Genomic DNA, 21,985 nt, shown 5'->3' with positions numbered 1-21,985 from the left:
CTGAGAACTTCAAAGACAAGTCAAGATGGTTGGTTTCTTGGCTGGTTGAAACGACTTAACGACTTCTGCCGCCTGGCATACAAATTAGTTTTTTTCCGGAACGAATGCTGGCGAGAGAGATTGAAAGCGGTGTTGGGTAAGGAAAATTTCGCTGCAAAGTTTTTTTGGTTAACCGAAAAAATTAAAACATCATCATTTGGTGCACTCAGCCAAAAAGTCAACTCTACTCGAACTTGACGCGGAGTCAAGTCAAGTCAACTCAACTCATCCCGACTCGACTCGACTGAAATCGGTTGAAGTCCCTGGGTGTGATGTATGTTGAATTTCAATTTCGGTGGCCTGTCACGCCGGGGCCGTGCCCGTGGCCGTGGCCGTGTCGGTGGTTCATACATATGAAAAACATTAAGCATACGCACGGTTGCACAATTTTAAATGGCACGCGCAACAAGCCGCCAACAAATTTCTGCCTCCGAGTAAAATCAAACCGAGTTAAGAATTTTTCTTTATCTTTTCTGTTTGACTAACCAGCCGTGTACCCTGTGAGTCGGCAGAGGGAGTGGCGGATTAGTTAGATTCTTGACATCTCTGGCCCCTAGTGAGTTCCCTGGTGTGTCTCCGTCTTCTTTGGCTAAAAGTTTTCCCCAGAGAGACTGCGACGTAGACTGTGTCTCATGTGACGTTAGCTTTCAAACATGGAAAACATTTGTGGCTTCTTGCTGTTGCTTTTGGTGTTTGTGTTTCTGTTTCCAGGCTGTTCAGGTGATTCGCAAATAATCAAGAAACTTTTCGTATTAATTTGAGACGAGTTTTTCTTTTTGTGTCCCGAGTTGTTGCCTCTTATTGACCTCAATTTATGCAGACCACGTTGGCTTCTGGTCTCGACTAGGAAACTAAGAATTTGTCCAGGATTTGCTGGTGAATATTGCTTGTGGTTTGACAACAAAACCCTGTAGGAAGAGGAGGTGGGAGCCCATTGTGTCAATTAAAACTTGGTTTTGTCGCCAAGCTGAAAAATAAAATATTTTCAAAATTGTGATGACACCTTCTCTCAATTGGTATTTATTTTTGCTTCTACCCTTAGGATAGAATTAGAATACAAATAAAAATATAAAATATCATTAAGAACCATATTCTGGTTGTTAAATACGGTCTATTTATCTGCTGTCAGAGCCCACAATATGTTCTCCGGTACGCATTGAGAATAGTGGAGATATTCCTCGTTACACTTCGTCGGGGACTGTCCTGTGTTCGTGTAATGCATAGGAGCGTTATTTAACGTAACCAGCTCGTAAGCTTCTTTACAGCACTTGTAATCAATAAAGTTCTCGTTACAGTATCCATGTGGTATCAGGTTTGACTGGATTCCGGGCCAAGTGCACTTCCCGATCAGTTCGCGAGGCGCTTGGGAGTTGCTAACACCGCCAAGATCTTCTTGCGGCTCAGAGATGTAGCCCCAAATATAAATGCCATCTATTTCCCCTCTCTGATAAGATAAGTCGAAGTCGTAGTCGAAGCAATGGTAGCCGAGCCCCCCTCGCCCAAAGGTGAAGCATTTGAAGCTCTCTCCCGCTTCGGCACTGGTGGCATTCCAGTCGGCAGAGCTCGCTGCGGGCGGATATAGGCTCCGGCTTAGTGGCGGAGGCGCTTGTTGTCATCGGGCATACACTGGAAGGGACTTCAAGCGCTGAGTCCATTGATTTGGAAATTTATGTTAGCCGAGAAATTACCCAGGAATTCGTTGCCTCGACTGGAGTACGTCGGATCGCCTAGAAGCACTCTCATGAATCGGGCCCTGTCGGCTTCGGCCTCCTCGGGGCTTGGATGTGCTCCCAGAGTCCTCGTCAGGCGTAAAGCCAAACTAGTTTTTGAGAAATCTTATTATTGCGCCATCCGCCGCAGGTGATAAGCCGCTCGACGCTCGATCATTCTAAATGGCCCATCAGGAAAATAAATTCGTGTTTGGAGAAGTAAAACATCCAAAAAGTATTTATATTTCACTCTCATAGTATATACTACAATGTGGTACAGTTTGCAGGCAAACAACAACCAATAATAATCTATTATCTTTGGAATATTGGCTAATATTGGGCTGCATAACCCAACAGGAGTTGCGCTGAAGATCTGAAAGGTGGTTGGTGGTTTTTTTAATGCTGAACGTTCTATGCTTTCGACTTAATCATATTAGTTTTCTTATTATTTGAGCTCCTTCAATCGAAAATTATGAAAATGCATTCATTTGGGTTCTTTGCACGACTATGACTATCCGATTACGCTCACATTCATTTAATGGCCTAAGATCTTAACAATGTATATTTTTTGATGATAAGAATTTATCTGAATTCTGAAAGACGATTTATCCAAGTCACATTCAATGCTTACAACTAGGGGATGTTCTTAATTAAATAAATATAAAATGAACTAGTTGTAACGTTGCGTGTCGCGGCATTATTCGGTACTCATCCGTTTATCTTTATCTTTCAAATTTGGAATGTCAGAGATGTTCGTCGTTTGTTGAGGCGGAACGGGGCTGGTGAGAGACTACCCGCGTATCGGGACGGAAGAACAGACGGAGAGACAGACACATAGACAAGAATATATAGCTGAAATCGCATCATTCATCCACATATACCACAAAACTAATATATCTTTAAACTCTTCGAGTACTGGGTATAACAATCCTAGCAAGCATTGCTAGCAATCCTAGCATATCAAATCACTTTCTATCTAAATATTTTAACACCAAGTATTTTTCACCCTTTTTTGTAACACGAAAACTTCCTGACATTCTGCCTCGATTTCTTCAGTACTGCATAGCGATTCGGTTGATCGAAATATAGAAAACATTCACAACTACAGGACCTGCAGCAGCTCAAAAGGATCAGAGGGTTTTCCGATCCTCCCCAATCTGTTCATCGTTTTTACTTGATGGTGAGTTTAAGCCCAGCTACTACGTATCCCCACTTATATAAAGCGCTATAGAGACTTCTGTAAGCAGGTTCTTGGGGGTGCTCTCAAAAAACTAAACTATAAATTAAATCCATATGTACATAATTAGTGAAGGTACCATAGACTGGTATGGATTTTTACGCAATTATTAAGATATATTTGTAACCGTCCCTTAAGCTATCATAGTAAACCCATTTTGCTGCCACATTTCTGATCTATCTAATAATTATGCTCTTTGAAGTTGCAGGAAAAGTGGTCTAAGCCATAAATCAAAAAGCTGACGATCAACTCAGTTCGCGTTAGTATTCATATTTTGTATTTTTCGACTATGCTATAAATAATCCTTATTTACTTTTATACAGCTCACATCGACACATATACATATACAATCATGAGTTCGCGACTGCTGATGGCCCGGTCAGTGGTGAAGAGCGTGAGCCACGACCTGATCGGCCGTCTGGTTTTGAACCAGCGGCATCTTGCATCGATCGCCTGTGCCGACGCCCATAAGGGAGGAAAAGGACTCGTCCTGGGGCTGTACGAGAAGGAGGCGGACAGGGGGCCACGTCTGACGCCAGCTGGCGAGAAGATCGACGACCGTCTGAACGGCAAACTGAATGAGCTGATATGCGAGACCAAGATCAGTGGTCGCCTGGGGCGCGGCAAGGTTTTCAACAACATCGACGAAGAGTTCCAGTCGGTGTGCGTGGTGGGCGTTGGTATAGAAGGCATAGGCTTCAATGAACTGGAGATGCTCGACGAGGGCATGGAGAATGTCCGCGTAGCCGCAGGCGTGGGTGCCAGGTCGTTGCAAGAAATCGAATGTATTGAGGTCCATGTGGATAACATGGACTACCCGGAGCAGGCGGCCGAGGGCGCAACCCTGGCCATTTGGCGCTTCGAGGAGAATCTGTCCAAAAAGTTACGCTCGATCCAGCCCAAGCTGGAGTTATTTGATTCGCCCGATACTGACTCTTGGACGAGAGGCCTCTTCAAGGCGGAGGCGCAGAACCTCTCACGCAGAATCAGCGAGGCTCCGGCCAACTGCATGACACCCACCGCTGTGGCACAGGTTGGTGTGGATATGCTATGCCCGTGCGGCATCACCGTGGAGGTGCGCACCATGGAGTGGATCGAGCAGCAGCGGCTGCACTCCTTCCTGATGGTTGCCAAGGGGAGCTGCGAGCCTCCTGTCGTACTAGAGCTCGCCTACTGCGGCACATCGCCCGAGGACAAGCCAATCTTGCTGGTGGGCCAGGGCTTAACCTTTAATTCGGGCGGAATCAATCTGCGTCCATGCAAGGGCATGGCTGAGTTTCGTGGCGATGTAAATGGAGCTGCTTCCATTCTGGCGGCCATGCGAGCGGCTGCTGGCTTGTCACTTCCCATCAACATAACGGCCATCCTCCCCCTCTGCGAGAACATGCCCTCTGGCATGGCCGTCAAGCCAGGAGACGTGGTCACCCTCCTAAATGCCAAGACCATGGCAATTCGAAATATGGACCGCGCTGGCGTAGTGGTCATTGCGGATCCCATGATCTATGGCCAGCAGACATACAAGCCGCGACTGGTTGTAGACATCGGATCCATGTGCAAGGGCATCAAGAAGGCCGTGGGCGGCGGTGCAACGGGTATCTGGTCTAATTCGCACTTCGTCTGGAAGCAGTTCCAGAAGGCTGGGTCACTCACCGGAGATCGGCTGTGGAGATTCCCGCTGTGGGACTTCTACAAGCGCCGGGTGGCAAATCACAGAAGTTTTGATCTCTCCAACGATGGTGATGGGCTTGCCTCGTCTTGTCTGGCGGCTGCAGTGCTCCACGAGCTGGTCCCCTGCTCCGATTGGGCTCATCTGGACACGTTTGGCACAGGGCTAATGTCGACGTACGGCCTGATACCGTATCTCCGAGCGGGCCAAATGACAGGACGCCCCACTAGAACTTTGGTGCAGTTTCTATACCAGTTGGCGTGTCCCGGCGAGTAGGTCGGTTCAGCTCTTGATTGGATGTATATTTGTTTTTTAGATTGTTTCTATATTTTACCCGAATCGACTTATTCTGTCTGATACGACAGAGCAGACAAGTACAGAGTACACAGTGAATGTATGGCAGTATCTAATGCAACAGACAAACAAACATACCACAGAAAAATCGATGTAAAAGTAAATTATTAGTTTTTGACCTAGCACAAATTTGATGCAATTGTTTTAACTTGGTTTACTTATAATATTTTGTAATTTGGAATTTTGTGGTATTTTTTGTTAGTTTTAGTATATCTTGGTATTTTGTTTGCCAATAAATACTACATATACTGCCATAGAATGTAGAAGAAAAAATGGAATATAAAAAGAAAGAGTAGGATTGTAGGTGTATGTCCTTGAATGACATGTGATGTATCATATGAAAGGTATTGAATCGTACAATTTTTATTTTAAAAATTAAAACAGTTACGGTCCCTGTTTTCAATGGAATAACGCTTAAAGCAAAAATTTAAAGTTTCCTCTTTTTCATTTTCTTTTGGTATTATACCACTAGGAAGAAGATATATATATTTATATATTAATTAATATTTATGCAAAAATTAGAATAAACAGCAATTTTAAACAATTCTATCGTAAAATCAGTTCATGCACATATCTGTCAAATATCAACTACGCTACTTCTTTTCTAATATTAATATTAAAAAAATTAATATAATATAAAATATTAATGTAGAGTATTCGTTTGTCCCCTTTCCACTGACATATGTACATTTATTTGATTAGCGTTTTAGAATATTTTATTTGTTTTTTCCGCACATGTTTTTTATTCCGCTACATCTTTCGTTCTCTTCTCACACCGTTGCCAGCCGCTATATCACGTTGCCTTCCGTTACAGAGCGCACACTGCACGATGAAGAGTGTATGATAGAGAGAATGAATAGATTAAACTTTGCTTCGTCAACTAGAACTTTGAACCATACTGTACAAACTTGACCATTAAGTCCAAAGAATTTGTAATAAATTATATTCGAATTTTGATCAAGTTAGCTAGTAACACTAAAAATATCAGCAGAGCAACGCAATTTAGGAAGAAATAAATTATATAGTTAACAAACTCTACAAAAAAATATAACATAAGCTAAACATAAGCATTTAAAAATAAAATACATTCAGTCAGAAAATATAAAATACAAAAAACACAATAACAAAGATCGGTTCACTGTACTGCACTTTGTGCTGCGATGGATAAGTTAATCATATTGCTTGAAGGCAAAAAAGTATGTGAACTCCTTGTGGCTAGCGCATTACCATAAAGTAGAAACACTGTAGCGTTAGGAATCTGTAATATGTATGCATGTATATATGTATCAATGTATTTAAAAAAAAACTAAACTAATCATGTGGAAGGAGTACGAACTGATCGTGATTCTGGAATCTGTTAGATATGGTCACTCTCTATGGTTCTGCGTTTTTTTGGTATCTTCAAGCTACCGGGTATACAAATAACAACTGCACGACAACCGAAGAATATTGCAAATAGAAATTGGCGTTTACAAATAGTCCGTCAGTATCCATACCTCCAACCAATTCAAATACATTTCTCTTTATCGATTTCAATGAATTTTCATTGATATTCCTGCTTTTTGAAGGGTTCCCTTGTCCGTTTCCCAGGACGCGTGTTCTTAAATCTGGAATTCATCCATGGTGGTTCGGTATCTCAATCAAAATCAATTAACGCACCCAACGTTAAGCTACCGATTGTTGCCATTTCATTTCCTCTCAGAGATACACGAGGTCTCCAATTCACCAGATGGCCTTCCCCCACTCCTGAGCTACCCTGGAAAGCATTTCCCCACTCCTGTTCCTACCTCCCTGGATAGCATGTCATATGTTGCCCCAGGCAACAAAAGCGCAAAGCATCAACTCTTCCAAATGAAGCCAGAATGCGCCACGAAACAAAAAAGGGTCTCCCCAAACAAGGGGCGCCAGGGGTCCGGGAAGAGTCCCCAAATTGGGCGAGACAAAGGGAGGAGGGTGGCAAACGGATGGGTGGGGAAAGCCCTTTTGTCAACATAAATGAAATGCGCCCACAATTTCAAGTTTGGCGACGGCGCGTTCTCGCTCTCGCTCGCTCTTCATTCTCTCTCTTGCTCAATTCTAAAAGTATAAAATGAATGAAAAGCGAAAAGTACAATAACAACAACGGCAGCAATGAAGAGTGGTTAAGAGGGTGGTGCGGGGCACTCAGTGGTTGGAGCTGGGATTGGGGTTTTCCGGGGCTGGGAAAGCAGCGAGTTGTTCCGTGCTCCAAACATACAAAAGAAATGACATTCGAGTGCAGTGCAGTGCAAAAAATGACATAAGAATGCATTAAAAGCGCGCGTCAACGTTGACTGACTATGCGGCAGGGACAGGATCGGGAAAGGGTCTGAGACTGGGACTGGGGACAGGACCAAGGGCAGGGACCAGAATACAGACAACCCGACAAGGACAGCATGGCCAGAAACCCCTAGAAAAAGCTTTTCCAACAATGCAACAGACGAGACGGCGTCAAGTCGACTTCCACATCACAAGCTAGCCTCCCCCAGAGGAGACACCTCCATCTGTAGGTCCATCTCCATCTCTATCGCCCCTGGAAGACCGAGAGGCGAAAGACGAAAAAAATGCTCGCACAAAATGACAAACAGTCATACTGATTGAATAATGGTCGTAAATCGCATTGCTGACATTACTCTACGTACGGCGGAGGTGGAGGCGGCTAGGGGATGGTGCCTCATGGGTGGGGCTCAGTGCTAGTGAGGCCTGGACCTGGACCCACCCCAGTGATAGCGACGGTGTAGAGCCATTGGGTTCAAGTTTTTCGTTGTTTACCATCTCGAACGGAGCGGAGCCAGTCGTCATCCAGCGTGACAGCAATCGCATTTAAAGTGTTTGGCTTTCCCTCTCTATCGACCTGGAACTATCCATGGCAGTCCTCCACGTCTATCTCCCTCTAGAATTTTTAAAGTGTCCACCAAAACTGCGTTGACGGTTTGCTTTTCACTTTTCCGTTTGAGGATAGGTTGGTGCAAAGTTTTGATGTTTTTTTTTAGCTTCTGGGATTTATACCGAGCTTGTTGCCCCAGCTCGCAAATGGATTAGAGCCGTGAGATGGTTGACAGGATTTTTTCCCCAGGAAGGGTTTGCAAGGCTGGAACAGTTGATGTTAAATTGATTGGTGCCAATAGGATTTGGCAGGGACACCATCTCCATCAGGAATTGGTGTCGCCCGAAGTGAACATGATCGGAGAAACCTTGTCCAATTTGAGGAATTTGCCGCTATACCAGGGGAGAAGTCTATTGAGAGTTCCAGAGACCAGGGCACCTTCATAGTATCGGTCATAGTGCGGGAAGTCTCTAATATTCTACACAAAGATGGGATACGTTTTCGTAATTGATCGCATTTAAATAATAGACCGGACTTAATGCTTAAAACTAAAATAAATTTGACAGATACACAGTCTTCGTTTATAGAAATTTCCATATTTAAGTACAACTTCCCACCGAATTCCACCCCCATTAGGATTTCATTGCCACCCCTAAAACCATCTCATAGCTTCATCCGTCACTATTTATCTCATCTCCACTTCTAAACTACTTGCCATAACCTTAACTTTACGTTCGAGCAATTTAATTTTAGCATTTATAATGGTCACAAACCATTAGCACCCACACCATCACATTTTGCTTACAGCACCCTCTTTTAAATGCCATCCCCTTTTCCTCAAATTAAAATGCATTCTGTGCACAAACACACTCGCACTATACGCCCTTCCAGGACATTACAATTTGTCTATGTGCTCGTATGTCTTTATAAGAATAGACGTCATTTCCCTCTTCCCGTTGATCAATAGATGGCACCCTCTGAATGTCCCTGCAAGGAAGACAAATCAATAGCCGCAAATTTTGACATTTGTCCAACGACTTTGCAGCACTTCTTTGCGTTGCTTAACGCAAGAGCGGACAGACATTTGCAGTTTTATTAGAGCCCAACTTCCACCCCCAGCCCTCTGGATGAACGGAATTAATACATTTGATATTGGAGCCCCCCAGCGGAAACTGCGAGCATGACGAAGTCGAATGTTGCACATAATTCCTGCGACAGTATTACAGACGCGTGCCTCTAAAACTGGGGTGCTCCACCCCTTGTGGAGTTTCGGCAAGGGTGGGCTAAGAAAGTTAAATCCTAACGACGACAACCAATTGATTTATCCGGCCCTTGCAGGCGGGGGTGGCTGATGGATGGCCTTTGATATTTATTTGGCAAATATTTGCTGCGGCCAGGTTCCCCTCCATGTGGCATTGTTTCAAGAATCGGATATTGCCTCTGTCCGCTCGGGTTTCCTCAACGCTCGAATCTCTCTTCCCCGCTCCCAATCATGACTTAATTGCCCGCGGCAGCGTTTAAAACATTTACTTTATTAAGACATTTTTTATGTGCCATGCTTCTGCCGTTGCCAAAGTCTTCATCTGTCGTATCGTTTATATCAATTTGTTGTTTACACCAACCGCTTTTCCGGCCTTCTTTCATATTTTTTCAGTGGCTTTATGATTGCTCTTTCGTAATCGAATTTTGTTTGCTTTAAGCCGCTTTGTGTGGCTCAGGCGAAATGTGAGCAAAGTTTACGGCTGGCTGGAAAGTCATCTAAAAAGCGGCGGCTCCGAATTCCAAAAGGATTAACGCTTGTTTGCCAAATATTTGCGGCCTGAATTTCGTGTTACACAAGCTAAGTGATGAAAAGGAAAAGAAATCGCACAGTGGTGTGAAATTTTTGGTAATTACGTTGACAACTAGATTTGATAGATCGGAAAACTACCTGAAGGGATATTATCCAGATATTGAGATGTTTATAAGAATTATTGATGGAAGGAACTCAACCAGAAATCTCCGCTTATTTATAATTCTTCGTGTCTTAATGAATGGATCCTTTTTTCAAACCGTTGACACACTGTTCCCTTAAACACTTTTTGAATATCTCAAGCCCTCCTGGCTACCTTCATTCCATGTTCCTTGGTTTTTAAAAAAAGGTCTTATCACTTTCTTATCATTTATCTTTATTATGACCTAAGACCCTCAACAAACACGGCTTCATTTACTTTTCAACAACAACAAAATAATAAAATAAATAAAGAGAAGCAAAGAAAAGAAAAGAAAAGAAAAGAGGAGAGAAGCCGAAAACCTCGATGAAAGGCAACTTCCGTGTGCGTAGCCTTTTCCTTCCTCCCTGCTTTGCCATTGTCACTCGAACTTTATATTTGGTTGGGGAAAAAGTCTGAAAAGAAAAGGAGAGCAGAACCTCAGAATGGAGAATCATCCGAAACAAGTTTGTTATTTAGCTTTAGCACCTATCGCCCCTTCACTTTGGGGTATTTACGGTGGAAAAAAGCCGATAGGAAGTAGCATAAACGCCTTTTGAAGGCAAACACTTCAAAACAGAAAGGCGGAGAGAAAAACTCGTTGTCCCTTTATGAGCAGTCCGATGCTGCTCGGCAGCTCAATCTTTGCTAATTGATTGCCATTAGATGGTTGATTCTATCCTCGCTTTAAGGACCCCCACTCGAATCGAACACATACCAAAGGCAAACAGTTCCCATCAAAATGGCGGGGAGCAGAGGTCAGAGAAGCAAACAAACCACGAGAGCTACGACTCAATGGCATATAAAAAAGCGATTTTAGGGCTGCTGTCTTTGAGCTGGCTTTGACAAAAGGCCTCCATCCCTTGACCTCATCCATTCGTACCCATCCGTACCCCGTTTTCGCAGATGCCTTTCCACAGAATCTGCTCCTTGGGCCTATGCAAACATATTGAACTTCCGCTTGTGTGGACGGCTTGGACATTGCGTTTTGCACAGACTTTCGAACGGTGGATACTCGTAGTAGTGGAGCGGAGTGGAGTGGAGCGGTCGCCATTGTTTGCACTATTTACTGAGGGCAGGCGAAATATTTATTATGCCATCAAACAAAAGCCATGGCATCCACTCAATGAGCTTCTCTATTCTCGGGAAGGACCTTCACACAAAGGTCCTGGCTGCATCCTTTAATCATAGTCTGATTCTTGCCATGAGTCCGTTAACTTTGCTGAGTGGAAAAGATGTTCGAATAGAATTAAATTGATCAATTCTGCAAATAAAAGTAGTCCTGTGTAAAGAAAATAATAAAATTAAAACTGTTCAATGTCTACTGTTGTACCACACGAACTGAACGTTTCAGTAGGGTATTGGAGCTTCACTTCCCATCAAATAAACATCGCCTTCGATCTGCACCGACCCAGCCTCAACTTGAGACAAGAGAATAAATACATTTCGAGTGGACTCTTCTTGGTCTAGTTCGTATTTCAAATAGACTGCAGCTGCTTTAATATCTTCAGTGGGGCTATGCCTGTGCTTTGGGCAAAAGATTAAAGGTTGACAAATATTTAAAATATGTCTTTATTGTTATTAAAAAACAAAAAAAGTGTGTGTTTGCTCTTCTCTTGCGCTGTTATTAACTGGGGTCTTTGTAATCCAGCATTATATGGGATGTTGGCCATTAGACGTAATTCAATATTCCATTCAAGAACGAAGGAGCCAGCGCACAATGGCTGGGGCAAGTTTGGAAGGCGGACAAAGGCCAACACGAGGCTGCCGATGGACGTCGGCCAGACAATTAGGGCTGCTCCAACATTTGCCAAAGGGATGCGAATTCCAGGCCCCTTATTTCGCTTTCGTTTTTGAGCGTAACTTGAACTCATTTTGGTCCTTTATTCGCCCCTGTGCCGACATAATGGCCACGTTATGGGATATTAACTTTTGACAAGCATATTTTGTGGACATTTCTTTTTTTTGCTGTCAAATCGGGCCACTAATAGGCTGGTTTTTTGGATAATCAATCAATACAAGGAAATTTAATGACTTCTTCATGGTGGTCTAGAGTAAAATTTGCTTGCGCATTCAATAACAGAATGCCACTGGATCATCAATCCTTTCATCAAGTTCTGAAAAGAAATAACACGAATTTAGGACACATTTGTGGCTTTTCCATCAGATTCCACCTGCAGCTGCTCCCAAATCATACCGAAATACAAGCAAACTGAAATGACAAACACTCGTAAGCCCCACAAATGCACAAAAACGCACAGTCTCGATACTCTTCCAAAGAGTATTGCAAATAAGGCTAGGAGTTTGTTACTAAATTCTCTTACTCAAGCCCCGACTGCGAATTCCATTTTCGAGTTAAACGATATTCGACACATGGAAGATGCCAAGAATATCGGCAAAATATTAAACACAATAGAATAGTTGGATCCCAAAGTGTAGTTCCAGCCTCGAACTGCAAAATCAAAGCCATTATTTCTAGTCCTCTTTTTGTGTCAATGTGAAAATTTTAATGCACAAATTGCATAAATTAAGCACCAAAGACACAAAAACAATCGGAGCGCGTATAATACAAATGAATTCGATTTGTGAAACAATAAAGCTCAATGACATGGCTGCCACTGCGGCCGCTGATGGCCAATTATGATGCTGGTTTTGATCACGATGATGATGATGATGAGGACAGCGAGGATGTCAAACGAAATAACATCACGTATACGTATGCGCGACGCTGTGCAGTCAATGCAAACTACTCGTATTTATTTGCCTACTGCGAACGTGACAAATAATGCACCGAATTTTCATTCAGTTTCATTTTCATTGCCACATTCATTTGGAGTGTGGCAACGGAAGGAGTTGATTTCCACGCATAATACCTCACGTATCTCAATGCGGAAGTTGGCTTCCCACTTGCACCACGATAAACTTTGCCCCATAATCCCCATAGAGACAATGACTGTCTCGAAAGTTGCTTCCATGACATGTATGTAAGTGGCGAAATAGACTCGAGTATATTTATTTTATTGTACTCCAGAAACAGAAACTCGGCAAACTGGTGATGAGAGTTGCCAAATTATTGTCATTAGTTTTCTGAATGAGCGAGGATGAGCTTGTTGGGTCAGAATGGCCCAAAGAGAAGTCTGTTTCCTGTTTCTTGTGGCCTTAGCCAGTTAATTAGACAATTTCCCAATGGCTTGGGACGGCCTGCTACGCCTGCTTCTCTAGTGGGGGTAAAGTTTTCCCGTCTAATGTCAAACATCAACAACTGGCGATGGAGGTGATTTCTGTTTCTACTTTTATGGGGCTTTAATGAACATCTTTGGAACCCCACTTCTGGCTGTTGGTAGGCTTTGTGAGGTTCGGAAATTGCGAAATTTAAAGAGGCAAAACTTAAGAAAGCAAAATCTTAGATCAATTCTGACTTCACTGACTCGTACATCCGAAAGCTTTTCTCATTAACTTCTTTCCGTTGGAAAAAATCACTAAACAAAAACGTAAGCCTCACTCGTCAGGTTTTTACTGTCAACACAATTTCCCGCTTATCCGCCAGAATGACATGCGAAAGGATGCACAGTGTCCTGTCATTTCATGGCTGTCTGAACTTGAAAGTGGTTCCGATTCGCTCTCTCTCTCTCTCCGTCTCTATCCCTTTATTTGTGGAATTCTACGCACAGTTTAATTTTAATTTGGAGTTATGAAAAGAGCAAGAGTGCGTTCAAATTGATTTGCACGCCTCCGTGGCCCCGAGCTGCAGGCTCAGGGCCGTTAATCACTTCGTTAATTAATTGGTAAATTGTGTTTGTAGCGTAAATTATGTCACCGTCGTGCGGCAGCAACAACCAGACGCAACAAAAAGAAAATAACAAAAAAAGCAGGCTTTTATATGAGTGTGTTAATACGTAATGAAATAAAAGATTAAATGGGATTTGATGTGACTGATTTTACAAGGTGTTTTGTGGGTTCAAATGGGGGATTATCAAGATTCATTTTTATTTGCTACTCATTTTGCGAAAACCATTTACTTTGACTCAATTAATCCACTACAGTAGTAGGTACTTATACAATCAAGCCAATTGACGCGACATAGAACCGTTATAGAGTGTATTGCTTTTCTTTATTTAGCTACTACTCGATTATTCAACTCAGATATTAAATATATGTTGTTCTCTACAATATGTATGTTCTCTAAAGGATCCCAAGGACAGGAACAGTTTCTGTGACAAGGGGAATTATGTCTTCAATCAGCCTGTCTACCCATTTGTCACGCACTCAAGGAGCCCAGCTATCAATTACCTTCGTTTTCAGGCATGTTTTTGTGCTATCCAGAAAGATTGGCAACAGAAAGATTTCCACTATCGTTTGCGAAGGGACCCGCCTGGATGGTTGGCAATCAATGCTTAACAAATATTTTTCTTACATGCCTCATACGTACGAGGAGGAGACAGACAACAAAGGCTCCCCTCAGTATATTGGTCAAACGGCAATTTTCCTCAATTAACTGCAATTATTAGGCAAAGCAATAGACTGAGGGAGAGCGGAGATGGGTACTCAGAGAGTCTGCCTGTTTCACTTGACTGCACTTAATTAGTCATTGGCAAATGATGCTGCAATACTCAATAAATGATGGACTGATTGTACTGCGCTCAAGGACAGATCTCCAATTAAAAGTGTCGCCTATTCGCGCAATTAAATTTCGATTAAAGTGAATCTGTTTTTGGACAAAAGCCGCACGTGGTGGCTTTTCGGAGTGGGAGCTGGGCGTGGCTGGAGCAGAGGGAGTAGGCCACGGAAGCGTCACAATTACATAAGTAAACAGGCACTTTCAGGCTTCTAGCTCTCGGAACAATGTGTTACAATTTAGCATCGCCTTTGAGCTACGTCCTCTCAGGCTCGCATCCTCGTGCCACGCCCGTGGGCGTAATAAACACTTGACCCATAAAACTCACAAGTGTGTAAACCCCATTTCCCCTCTTCTGAGCTCTCCTCACGTGCTTCCCCGAGTGCAATGAAGTCCAAGTGAAGTGCGCACGTGTGTGTGGGAGTATTTGGACAAGAGGAATGGTAATGGGGGTTGGATGTTGGCGAAGGAGCTTGGACTATGCTAATATGGCCATTTGTTTTGGTCTGCTTCTGCAGACGACGATGATGGGAGTTGTCGGAGTAGTAGGATGTAGGGCCTCTGTGACTAGCGATGAGCTTGGGAGCCCAGCTACTTGCTTTGTAGTTTGTGCACCTCATTTTAAGCGTACGCTTAACTTTGCCATTTTGCAATTAAAATACTGAATCCAAACGAGTTTCTCGCCATTCCCGCTTCTGCAACCAATCTCGAACGGAACGTCGTGTAAAATGTTTTCTCATTTATTTTCAATTTCATTAAACTTTGTGCCTGGCCATTTGCCATTTGCCCGATGTCACCGTCACCGAGCAGGCACCGGCCAATGTGCAGTGGGCACCGTTGCAATTGCAAGCAGCAAAACAAAACTTATAATTGGTTTCAGTGCTTATTTATGCCGCATTTCTTTCAAAACGAATACCCTTTACCTTCAAAGAATGGACCAATCGGTTATGTGCAGCGATTCGCAAACATGCAATATAAGCAGCTCAGCCAATTCTAGGTTGGTTGTGAGTTTGCAGAGGTAGGGCTCCAGGGTACTCCTTGAAATAAAAGCACCCCTCAAATAATATCAAATCATAGCAAGTGTATTCAGTATTCATCGTTGGCCCTACCCAACATTGTTTCATTCTCTCCGTCGACCCACTAAATGCAATTACAGCATAAATCTCTGTCATTAGACTTTGTTTGTTGGGCCGCAGCCTTCGGAGCTTACCTAACACCCCGTCCAGGTGTAGAGTTGAGGTCAACAGCGACTCTAGTAAGTCCTCCACCCGAGCGATGTGGTAACTGCGGCATACGCAGCGTATGAGTTATGTTTACTTACGCCCTGTACAAAAGTTGCACACAATGCACAATGTTTAATAAAAAAAAGTACCGACAATAATTTAAGAGCTAAGCGTAGTACAATGGCAAGCGGCTTAAGAGGACGGGAACAAAACCGCAAAGGATTTGCGCTTTTTAGAATTTCACGCACGATCCCTTCCTAAAACATGTCACTCGATGTTTTATTAACTCAACGCTGGCTCCGTCTCTGTCTGTGGGCCACTCGAAACATGGCACGAAATCTCAGCTGTCAATACTTGCGGATATTAATCAGAGAAGCCCCACAGGCAGCTAGGAATAAGAGTATGCATAGCATTACGGGCATGGATGTGTATTAAACTCATGGGAGGCATATTAAAAAGGGAAAGAAGTGTCCCAGTCCTAGCAGAATCCACACACACTCGCGCACAGAGAGAACACATCAGTCCCATCACGACCAGACGACAATGGAAGAAGAATGCTTTATTGACAGGTGTCGATTAAGAATTTAGCATTTTTTTTTTTGTCTTGCGCAGTACATATAAAAAATTTATTACACGCACGAAAACACCCAAACGTGTCACATTTGCCCCAGCAGGCAGCAGGGACCCCTCCGATTGGCACTTGGAAGTGCGCTTATGTCGTGACATGTAAAATAAATCAACCATAGCGTACCCCGCATTTCAGACACAGCTGAAAATCGAAAGAATCGCTGAAAAGTTCTTGCGGTTTTGTCGCCTGGAGAGAAAAGCAGCTGGAGTCCGCATACTCGTGTTTGGTAATAGATGAGTCCTTGGTGACGCTTAAATATAACAGCGATTGAACTTTCATTGGAGGTCCTTTTTAGAATTTGGCCAGATATTATTAGACCACAACAGGTAATCATAGCGATATATTTTTTTCATTTTAAAGGATTTCTAAGTTCCTAAGTTCAGATAATACTTAGGGTATCCTCTGCAAAAAATAAAACAATGATATTTGAATAGATTTGTTGGAGCTTCTGCAAGCATAAGGCTGTGGGTGTGGTTACAAGTTTTGGTTGCTTTAGTTTAATTTCGTTATTTAGTTGGGATGATTTTCTTGCTTACTTGTTTTTTGTTTGGTCGGTGGCTGTGCCAAGAAATAAGTGCAAGCATGTAATGTTGGTATACTCAAACATTTTGCATACTTACCTTAGTTTAATCCAAAATGTAACTACATTTCTGTACTTTGTGTAACTTCATAAAAATGAAAATTTACAGCGTATATCCTTTATGCTCATATGCTTACCAGCAGCAACAACAACAACAATCGTTTCTGAAGCAACAAGGAACTGCGATAAACGTGGCTCTGCTCGTTTCCCTTTTCCCTTCATTGCATCAACTTTTGTGGCTTCTGTTCCTGGGATGGGGATGCTGATGGGATGCTGGCTGGCACTCGTAACATCTCATAGGGGCAGGGCCTGGTGCTGGGGCTGGGGCTGGGGCTGGGGCTGAGCCATGCTACCCAGTGCAAACTTTGTTGCATCACAATGCCAAGAGCGGCAGAAGGGTTGAAGTTGAAGCTGAATGCTGATTAGGTGTTGAGCGATTACGTGAAATGTTTACGCATTTGCTGAAATGGGCTAAGCGAGGTGCCGGCGAAACTGGCTAAGAAGCTTGTGTACGTTCCCTTCTAGGAGTATGAAGTTCATGCATCCCAACATTTCTCGATTAGATACGAAAAGTGGAAAATTATTTCAACAATTCCAAAGTAGTCAATGAAGGGAATTTCGATATGAAAGATTGTCCCATCGAAAAGAAAATAAAGTAAATAAGTTAATAATATTCATAATATTTTACTTGATAAAGATTATCTGAAATATAATACAGAAAGTTTCTACTTATTTCACGTTCCCCTTGAACTTAGTTCGGGTGTGATTTTTATTAAAACTTAATTAAAGTATTTCTCAGTAGTTCGGCAAACGAAAACGAAGCGAAGAAGTGCAGAATCAAAGAGATTTATTTACCAAGCGTAAATTTATTTTCATTTCCCCCACTTAATGACTTTATGCTGGCGGAGGCACCATTTTCCATCCTGACTCAGGCAACGGAGAAGACATAACATATGTCGCCTCCCCCTCCCGAGCACTTCTCAAGGTCTCCTCTCACGTTTGCTATTCAATCTGCTGCATACAGCAACAAAAGCTCCTTGGGGCTGTCTCTTAAATAAAGGTGCCAAGACTTCACTTTCTCCCAACAAAAAACAACGAAAAACTGGAAGAAAGCTCCACATAGTCGTACAACTGGAGGGTATAAACAGGGACACGGAAGGAGCAGGCAGGCAACTTCTTGACTTGCTCCGTTTCAGGAGCAGGAGCAGGAGCAGCAACAACAAGTTGTATAATTTCCCCTTCTTTACATTACAATTTTGTTCAAGTTTCGTTAAATGCATTTTCTCGCTACCCTTTTACATCCTCCATCCGCCTTCCTTCCTGCCTGCAAACGAAACAGAACCAACAAGTTCGTATAAATATCTTTAGCCCCCGACGCGAGGCACGTATGAGGCGAAAGATACTTAAGAAGCATGTAATGCGACTACTGTACTACCCAAAGCCCTCATTCGCGCACATTCTTACTATGGCCCTAGCCCTAGCCATCTCCATCATTCTCTCGAGCACCCCACTCTGGCTCTGGCAAATGCAATTTTCACCTCGCATTGTCTGCTGCGTGCTGTGTAATTATTTTCCCTCCCACTCGACTGCCACTGCCACTACACAAAATTGCAGAAGAAACATTTTGGGCTGCTCGCTTCTTCGATTTGTGTGCGAGTGTTGCCTATCGCATTGGGTTTATTCTTAATTAATTTGCCTAGAGTCGGAAATAAAGTAAACATGAAATGAACTTCAGTGTGTTTCGGATTCCGAGAATAATTCACTTTCGAGCATCTCAGAGCTTTGTTGTAAGGAAGAAAAGACGCAAATGATATTGGAATAGCATAATCCTTTTAAGTTCTGCATTGCCTTTTTATTGTGGGTGCACGAAAATTATAAATCTTGACGAATTTGAACACAGAATCGATAAGATATATCGCGGTAACTTTTTTTTAAGTATATGAAGTTATTATTTTCTGTTTTTTCGGACTTAGGTTTCCAATATGTAAATATTGTAAAGTTAAAATGAACGCTTTAGCTTTTGTTATCATTTAATAATCGGCTTCATTGATTTTATTTCAGAAATTGTAATTGCGGTTGATTTCTTGCTGTAATTCCTCAGCAATCTGGGCCAATCTAAGCTCACTTTACCACGTCTTACCAACGCCAAAGACCCTTTTCGAGAGCCACAAAATTTCTCTAAAGTATAAAAACGAGAAACAAGAAACGAGAATCGAGAATCGAGAGATGGCCGGCACAATTCAACTCGTCAGCCGTTGTTGTTCGCTTTCAGCTTTATTCTCCCACATGCTTCAGGTGGCAATGAATTTTTGGTGCGTGTCTTGATTGTAAATTGGAGCATAAAAATTGTTTTACAAACTCGCTCGACCTCCGCTGCGCTCGTCTCGTCTCGTCTCGGCCTTCCTCTGCTCAGTTGCCATACAAATGCAGCCACGCATATGCTCATACATCATACATACATATATATTGTGTGTTAAAAATGCATTTATATTGTTTTATATATAAGAAATATATATGTACATCAATGTACATACATATGTACATATACATATATGTACTTGTGTATTTGCTTGTTTGTTTTGGGATGTATCCATGAACATTTATTTGTAGCAACTGAAAAATAAATGAGGATTGCGGCTGCATTTGCAGTCGCCGTCGCCCTCGCCGTCTCCGTCTCCGTCGCGTCGTCCCTCTGCCATTTCTTGTATAATGACATTGACATGCCGCAAGCGGCTGGCACACTTTTAGGCGACACTATTTAAAGTCCTTTAAATTGCATGTCATTAGTGGAAAGTGAGTAACTACTTGGAGGCAACCCGTCGAGAGTGACAGTCCTTCTTGAGCCGCATCATCTTCGGTGAAAGGTTGTTCTTCTGGCTGTCTGTGGGGTCTTTGAGGTTTTGTCGGGCATCTGAGTTTTAATGAGGACCGCGAAGTGATATTCAACGCATTTTAATAATTTATTATTCTTTGAAAGAAAATGGCTTGATATCGGCTGGAAGGATTGCGGTCAAGGTCTACGGGTATAGCTTATTGTTTACCGAAGGGACTTATAGAAGCTGACCTATGTATGTATAATATATAGTATACAAACGTTGCATATTAACATTGCCTGTTTCATGCCACAAACTTGAGTAGCGTTACGAATCTAGGCAAATTATACAATTTATTTCCGCAAATGCTTCAACAAAGTGTGACTAACTCGATTTGTGGTACTTGCTGATATTCGTTTTCGCTGTAGAGAGGAGTATTCAAAGCGCTTTTACCATGCTGAAGTTTCTTTGGTAAGTCACAAGATGTAACCTCAACCTGCCATTTATTCGATGACAATTCTCGCTCAAGTGCACTCTTGGTGGTTGGCCGAACTTTAAGCAAGGAGCATAGGCTATCCTTTGACGGTCAGTGTCCGAAATTTATGCCCCTACCCAATGAGCTTTCCAAAGAGACGGCGGTAAATTAAATAAAATATATTTAATACAAAAAAAATCGTTACCTTTATCAGTATTCATTCGCACAAAGTTCACTGGAAGTTGGTTTCTGTACGCAGTTCACCCAAACTATCTCCAAGAAAAGTGCGTAAAACGTACTTTTCAGGGCTATAGCATTTGGTCGCAGTTTGGCATAACAGATAACGATAATTTCATAGTGCAATATTATTGCTATCAGGATAAAAATCGGTCCAACAAACTTCAGCATATGAGTAAGTACTATCCCATCCAACGTTTTGGGTTTGGGTTTCGAAAAATATTCAACATTGAAAAATATTCCAGGATCAATCAGCATTTTTGTCAAGGAACGTGAGCCCACGGCGGAAACCATAGCATCGATTTCGAATGCACTGAAGAGGAATTTTAAGTTCCCGCTGAGACTACTCAACTACACCGATAATTCTTTTTGTACAGAATTCGAGTATATAGACGCACAATACAGAGTTTGAACCTTGGAGGGCTGTGCAAAAATAAACCTTAAGTAAAACTAGTTATACCTTCATTTCTTGAAGCATTGTTGATCAACTTTGAACTCTCGCAGCTCTCGAAACTAAAGGAAAGTTCAATTTACTTATCAGTGAACAAAGGCCAACATTTGGTATCAAAGTCACTAAGCGAATCTTTACGCTTATTTACATTCATTCCAATGGCGGACAAAACAGGGAATGAATTCGAGTCAAATTTGATTCGCTCTCCGCACATAATTCATGCTTGAGGCAATTTGAATGTCCAAATAAGCACAAATGCCACAAGTTTTCTCCAGCCCCACTCCAACCTCCTCTGACTTTTATTGACTGACTTGGCTCGTACCCGGCTGGGCTTGGTCCGTGGTCTGGGGGTCTGGGGGTCTGGGGTCGGGTTTGCTGATTTTGATTATAAATTAAATAAGTGCCATGACAGCGGCAAGCAATGAGCCCACAAGGGGGTGGGGTGGGAATAATTTGTCCAGCCTGTTTTGAAGGTTGTCTGCCGGGATCTGTGTTCCCCTCTAACCAGCGGCGACTTTTCTGTTTTCGATTCCAGTTCGACGTTCTGTTTGAGTTGCGGGTTGACTGGAGAAATCAATAAATTATTGAACTTGGCCCACCGGGCCCACTCGAGCAGGTATTAATTTAATCTTGAATCTGTAAACGACTCACTCTGCGCTGGCCGTCGTGGCGTATGCGTAATCGAGATATAATCAATGCATTGAACTCTCGAACAGAAAAAACTGTGCATAGATATGCCAATGTTATGGCTTCTGCTCGAGTATTCTCCCGGGCATTTTCTCTCACTTCTCTCTGTTGTGCTCTTTGCAACGTACTTTTCTCCTTTTCATTTTATTTTTGCATGTCTGAGACGTGTCTTCGGTATTGGGTTCACTCTTGCCTTGATTTAAATTTCTAAGAAGGTCTGACGAAACTGCACTATGGGAAACTCAGTGACGAAGCAAAAAAGTACTCGTACTATCGATTTGAAGTAGAAGGTGAACATTTTAAAGATGATCTGATTTTCATTATTATTTAAATGGGCACAAAATAAATTCACATATCCCGAGATGATTTAATAATCCTTTGACCTTGAAAATTATACAAATTTTGGTTAATGTAATGAATCTTGAATCCACTTAGTCTAACATATAAAATTAGCAT

The 21,985-nt window shown here is 42.5% G+C and overlaps 2 protein-coding genes and 1 pseudogene across 2 annotated transcripts; 2 read left to right on the top strand and 1 right to left on the bottom strand.

Annotated features, from left to right (window-relative positions):
• Positions 1-1,150: 1,150 nt before the first annotated feature.
• LOC113565448 lies at positions 1,151-1,782 on the bottom strand. Its single transcript, XM_026987457.1, has 2 exons — positions 1,728-1,782; positions 1,151-1,605 (listed from the first exon to the last, which is right to left on the bottom strand). Exons 1-2 carry the CDS (start codon positions 1,780-1,782, stop codon positions 1,151-1,153), a joined length of 510 nt encoding a protein of 169 aa, XP_026843258.1.
• Positions 1,783-2,814: 1,032 nt separating this feature from the next.
• On the top strand, positions 2,815-5,134 carry LOC6598130 (annotated as a pseudogene).
• A 14,999-nt stretch (positions 5,135-20,133) lies between these two features.
• LOC113565447 lies at positions 20,134-20,844 on the top strand. The gene is made up of 4 exons (XM_026987455.1): positions 20,134-20,150; positions 20,209-20,317; positions 20,386-20,566; positions 20,637-20,844. Exons 1-4 carry the CDS (start codon positions 20,134-20,136, stop codon positions 20,801-20,803), a joined length of 474 nt encoding a protein of 157 aa, XP_026843256.1. The 3' UTR covers positions 20,804-20,844.
• The last annotated feature ends 1,141 nt before the right edge of the window (positions 20,845-21,985 follow it).

This window comes from Drosophila persimilis, unplaced genomic scaffold (assembly GCF_003286085.1).
Source record: "Drosophila persimilis strain 14011-0111.01,24,50 unplaced genomic scaffold, DperRS2 tig00000124-arrow-pilon, whole genome shotgun sequence".
In the NCBI taxonomy this organism is placed as follows: Eukaryota; Metazoa; Arthropoda; class Insecta; order Diptera; family Drosophilidae; genus Drosophila; species Drosophila persimilis.
Note: the sequence above shows the minus strand (reverse complement) of the source record. Positions and strands in the feature narration are given on the sequence as shown.

Excerpts from the sequence above, each read along its gene's own strand:
- LOC113565447 (XM_026987455.1), top strand. Across the intron at positions 20,318-20,385 it reads AGCTTTCCAAAGAGACGGCG|TTCACTGGAAGTTGGTTTCT; the intron begins GTAAATTAAATA and ends ATTCGCACAAAG. Across the intron at positions 20,567-20,636 it reads CAACAAACTTCAGCATATGA|GATCAATCAGCATTTTTGTC; the intron begins GTAAGTACTATC and ends AAAATATTCCAG.
- LOC113565448 (XM_026987457.1), bottom strand. The coding sequence starts at position 1,782 with ATGAGAGTGCTTCTAGGCGATCCGACGTACTCCAGTCGAGGCAACGAA. Across the intron at positions 1,606-1,727 it reads TCGAGGCAACGAATTCCTGG|CGAGCTCTGCCGACTGGAAT; the intron begins GTAATTTCTCGG and ends ATCCGCCCGCAG.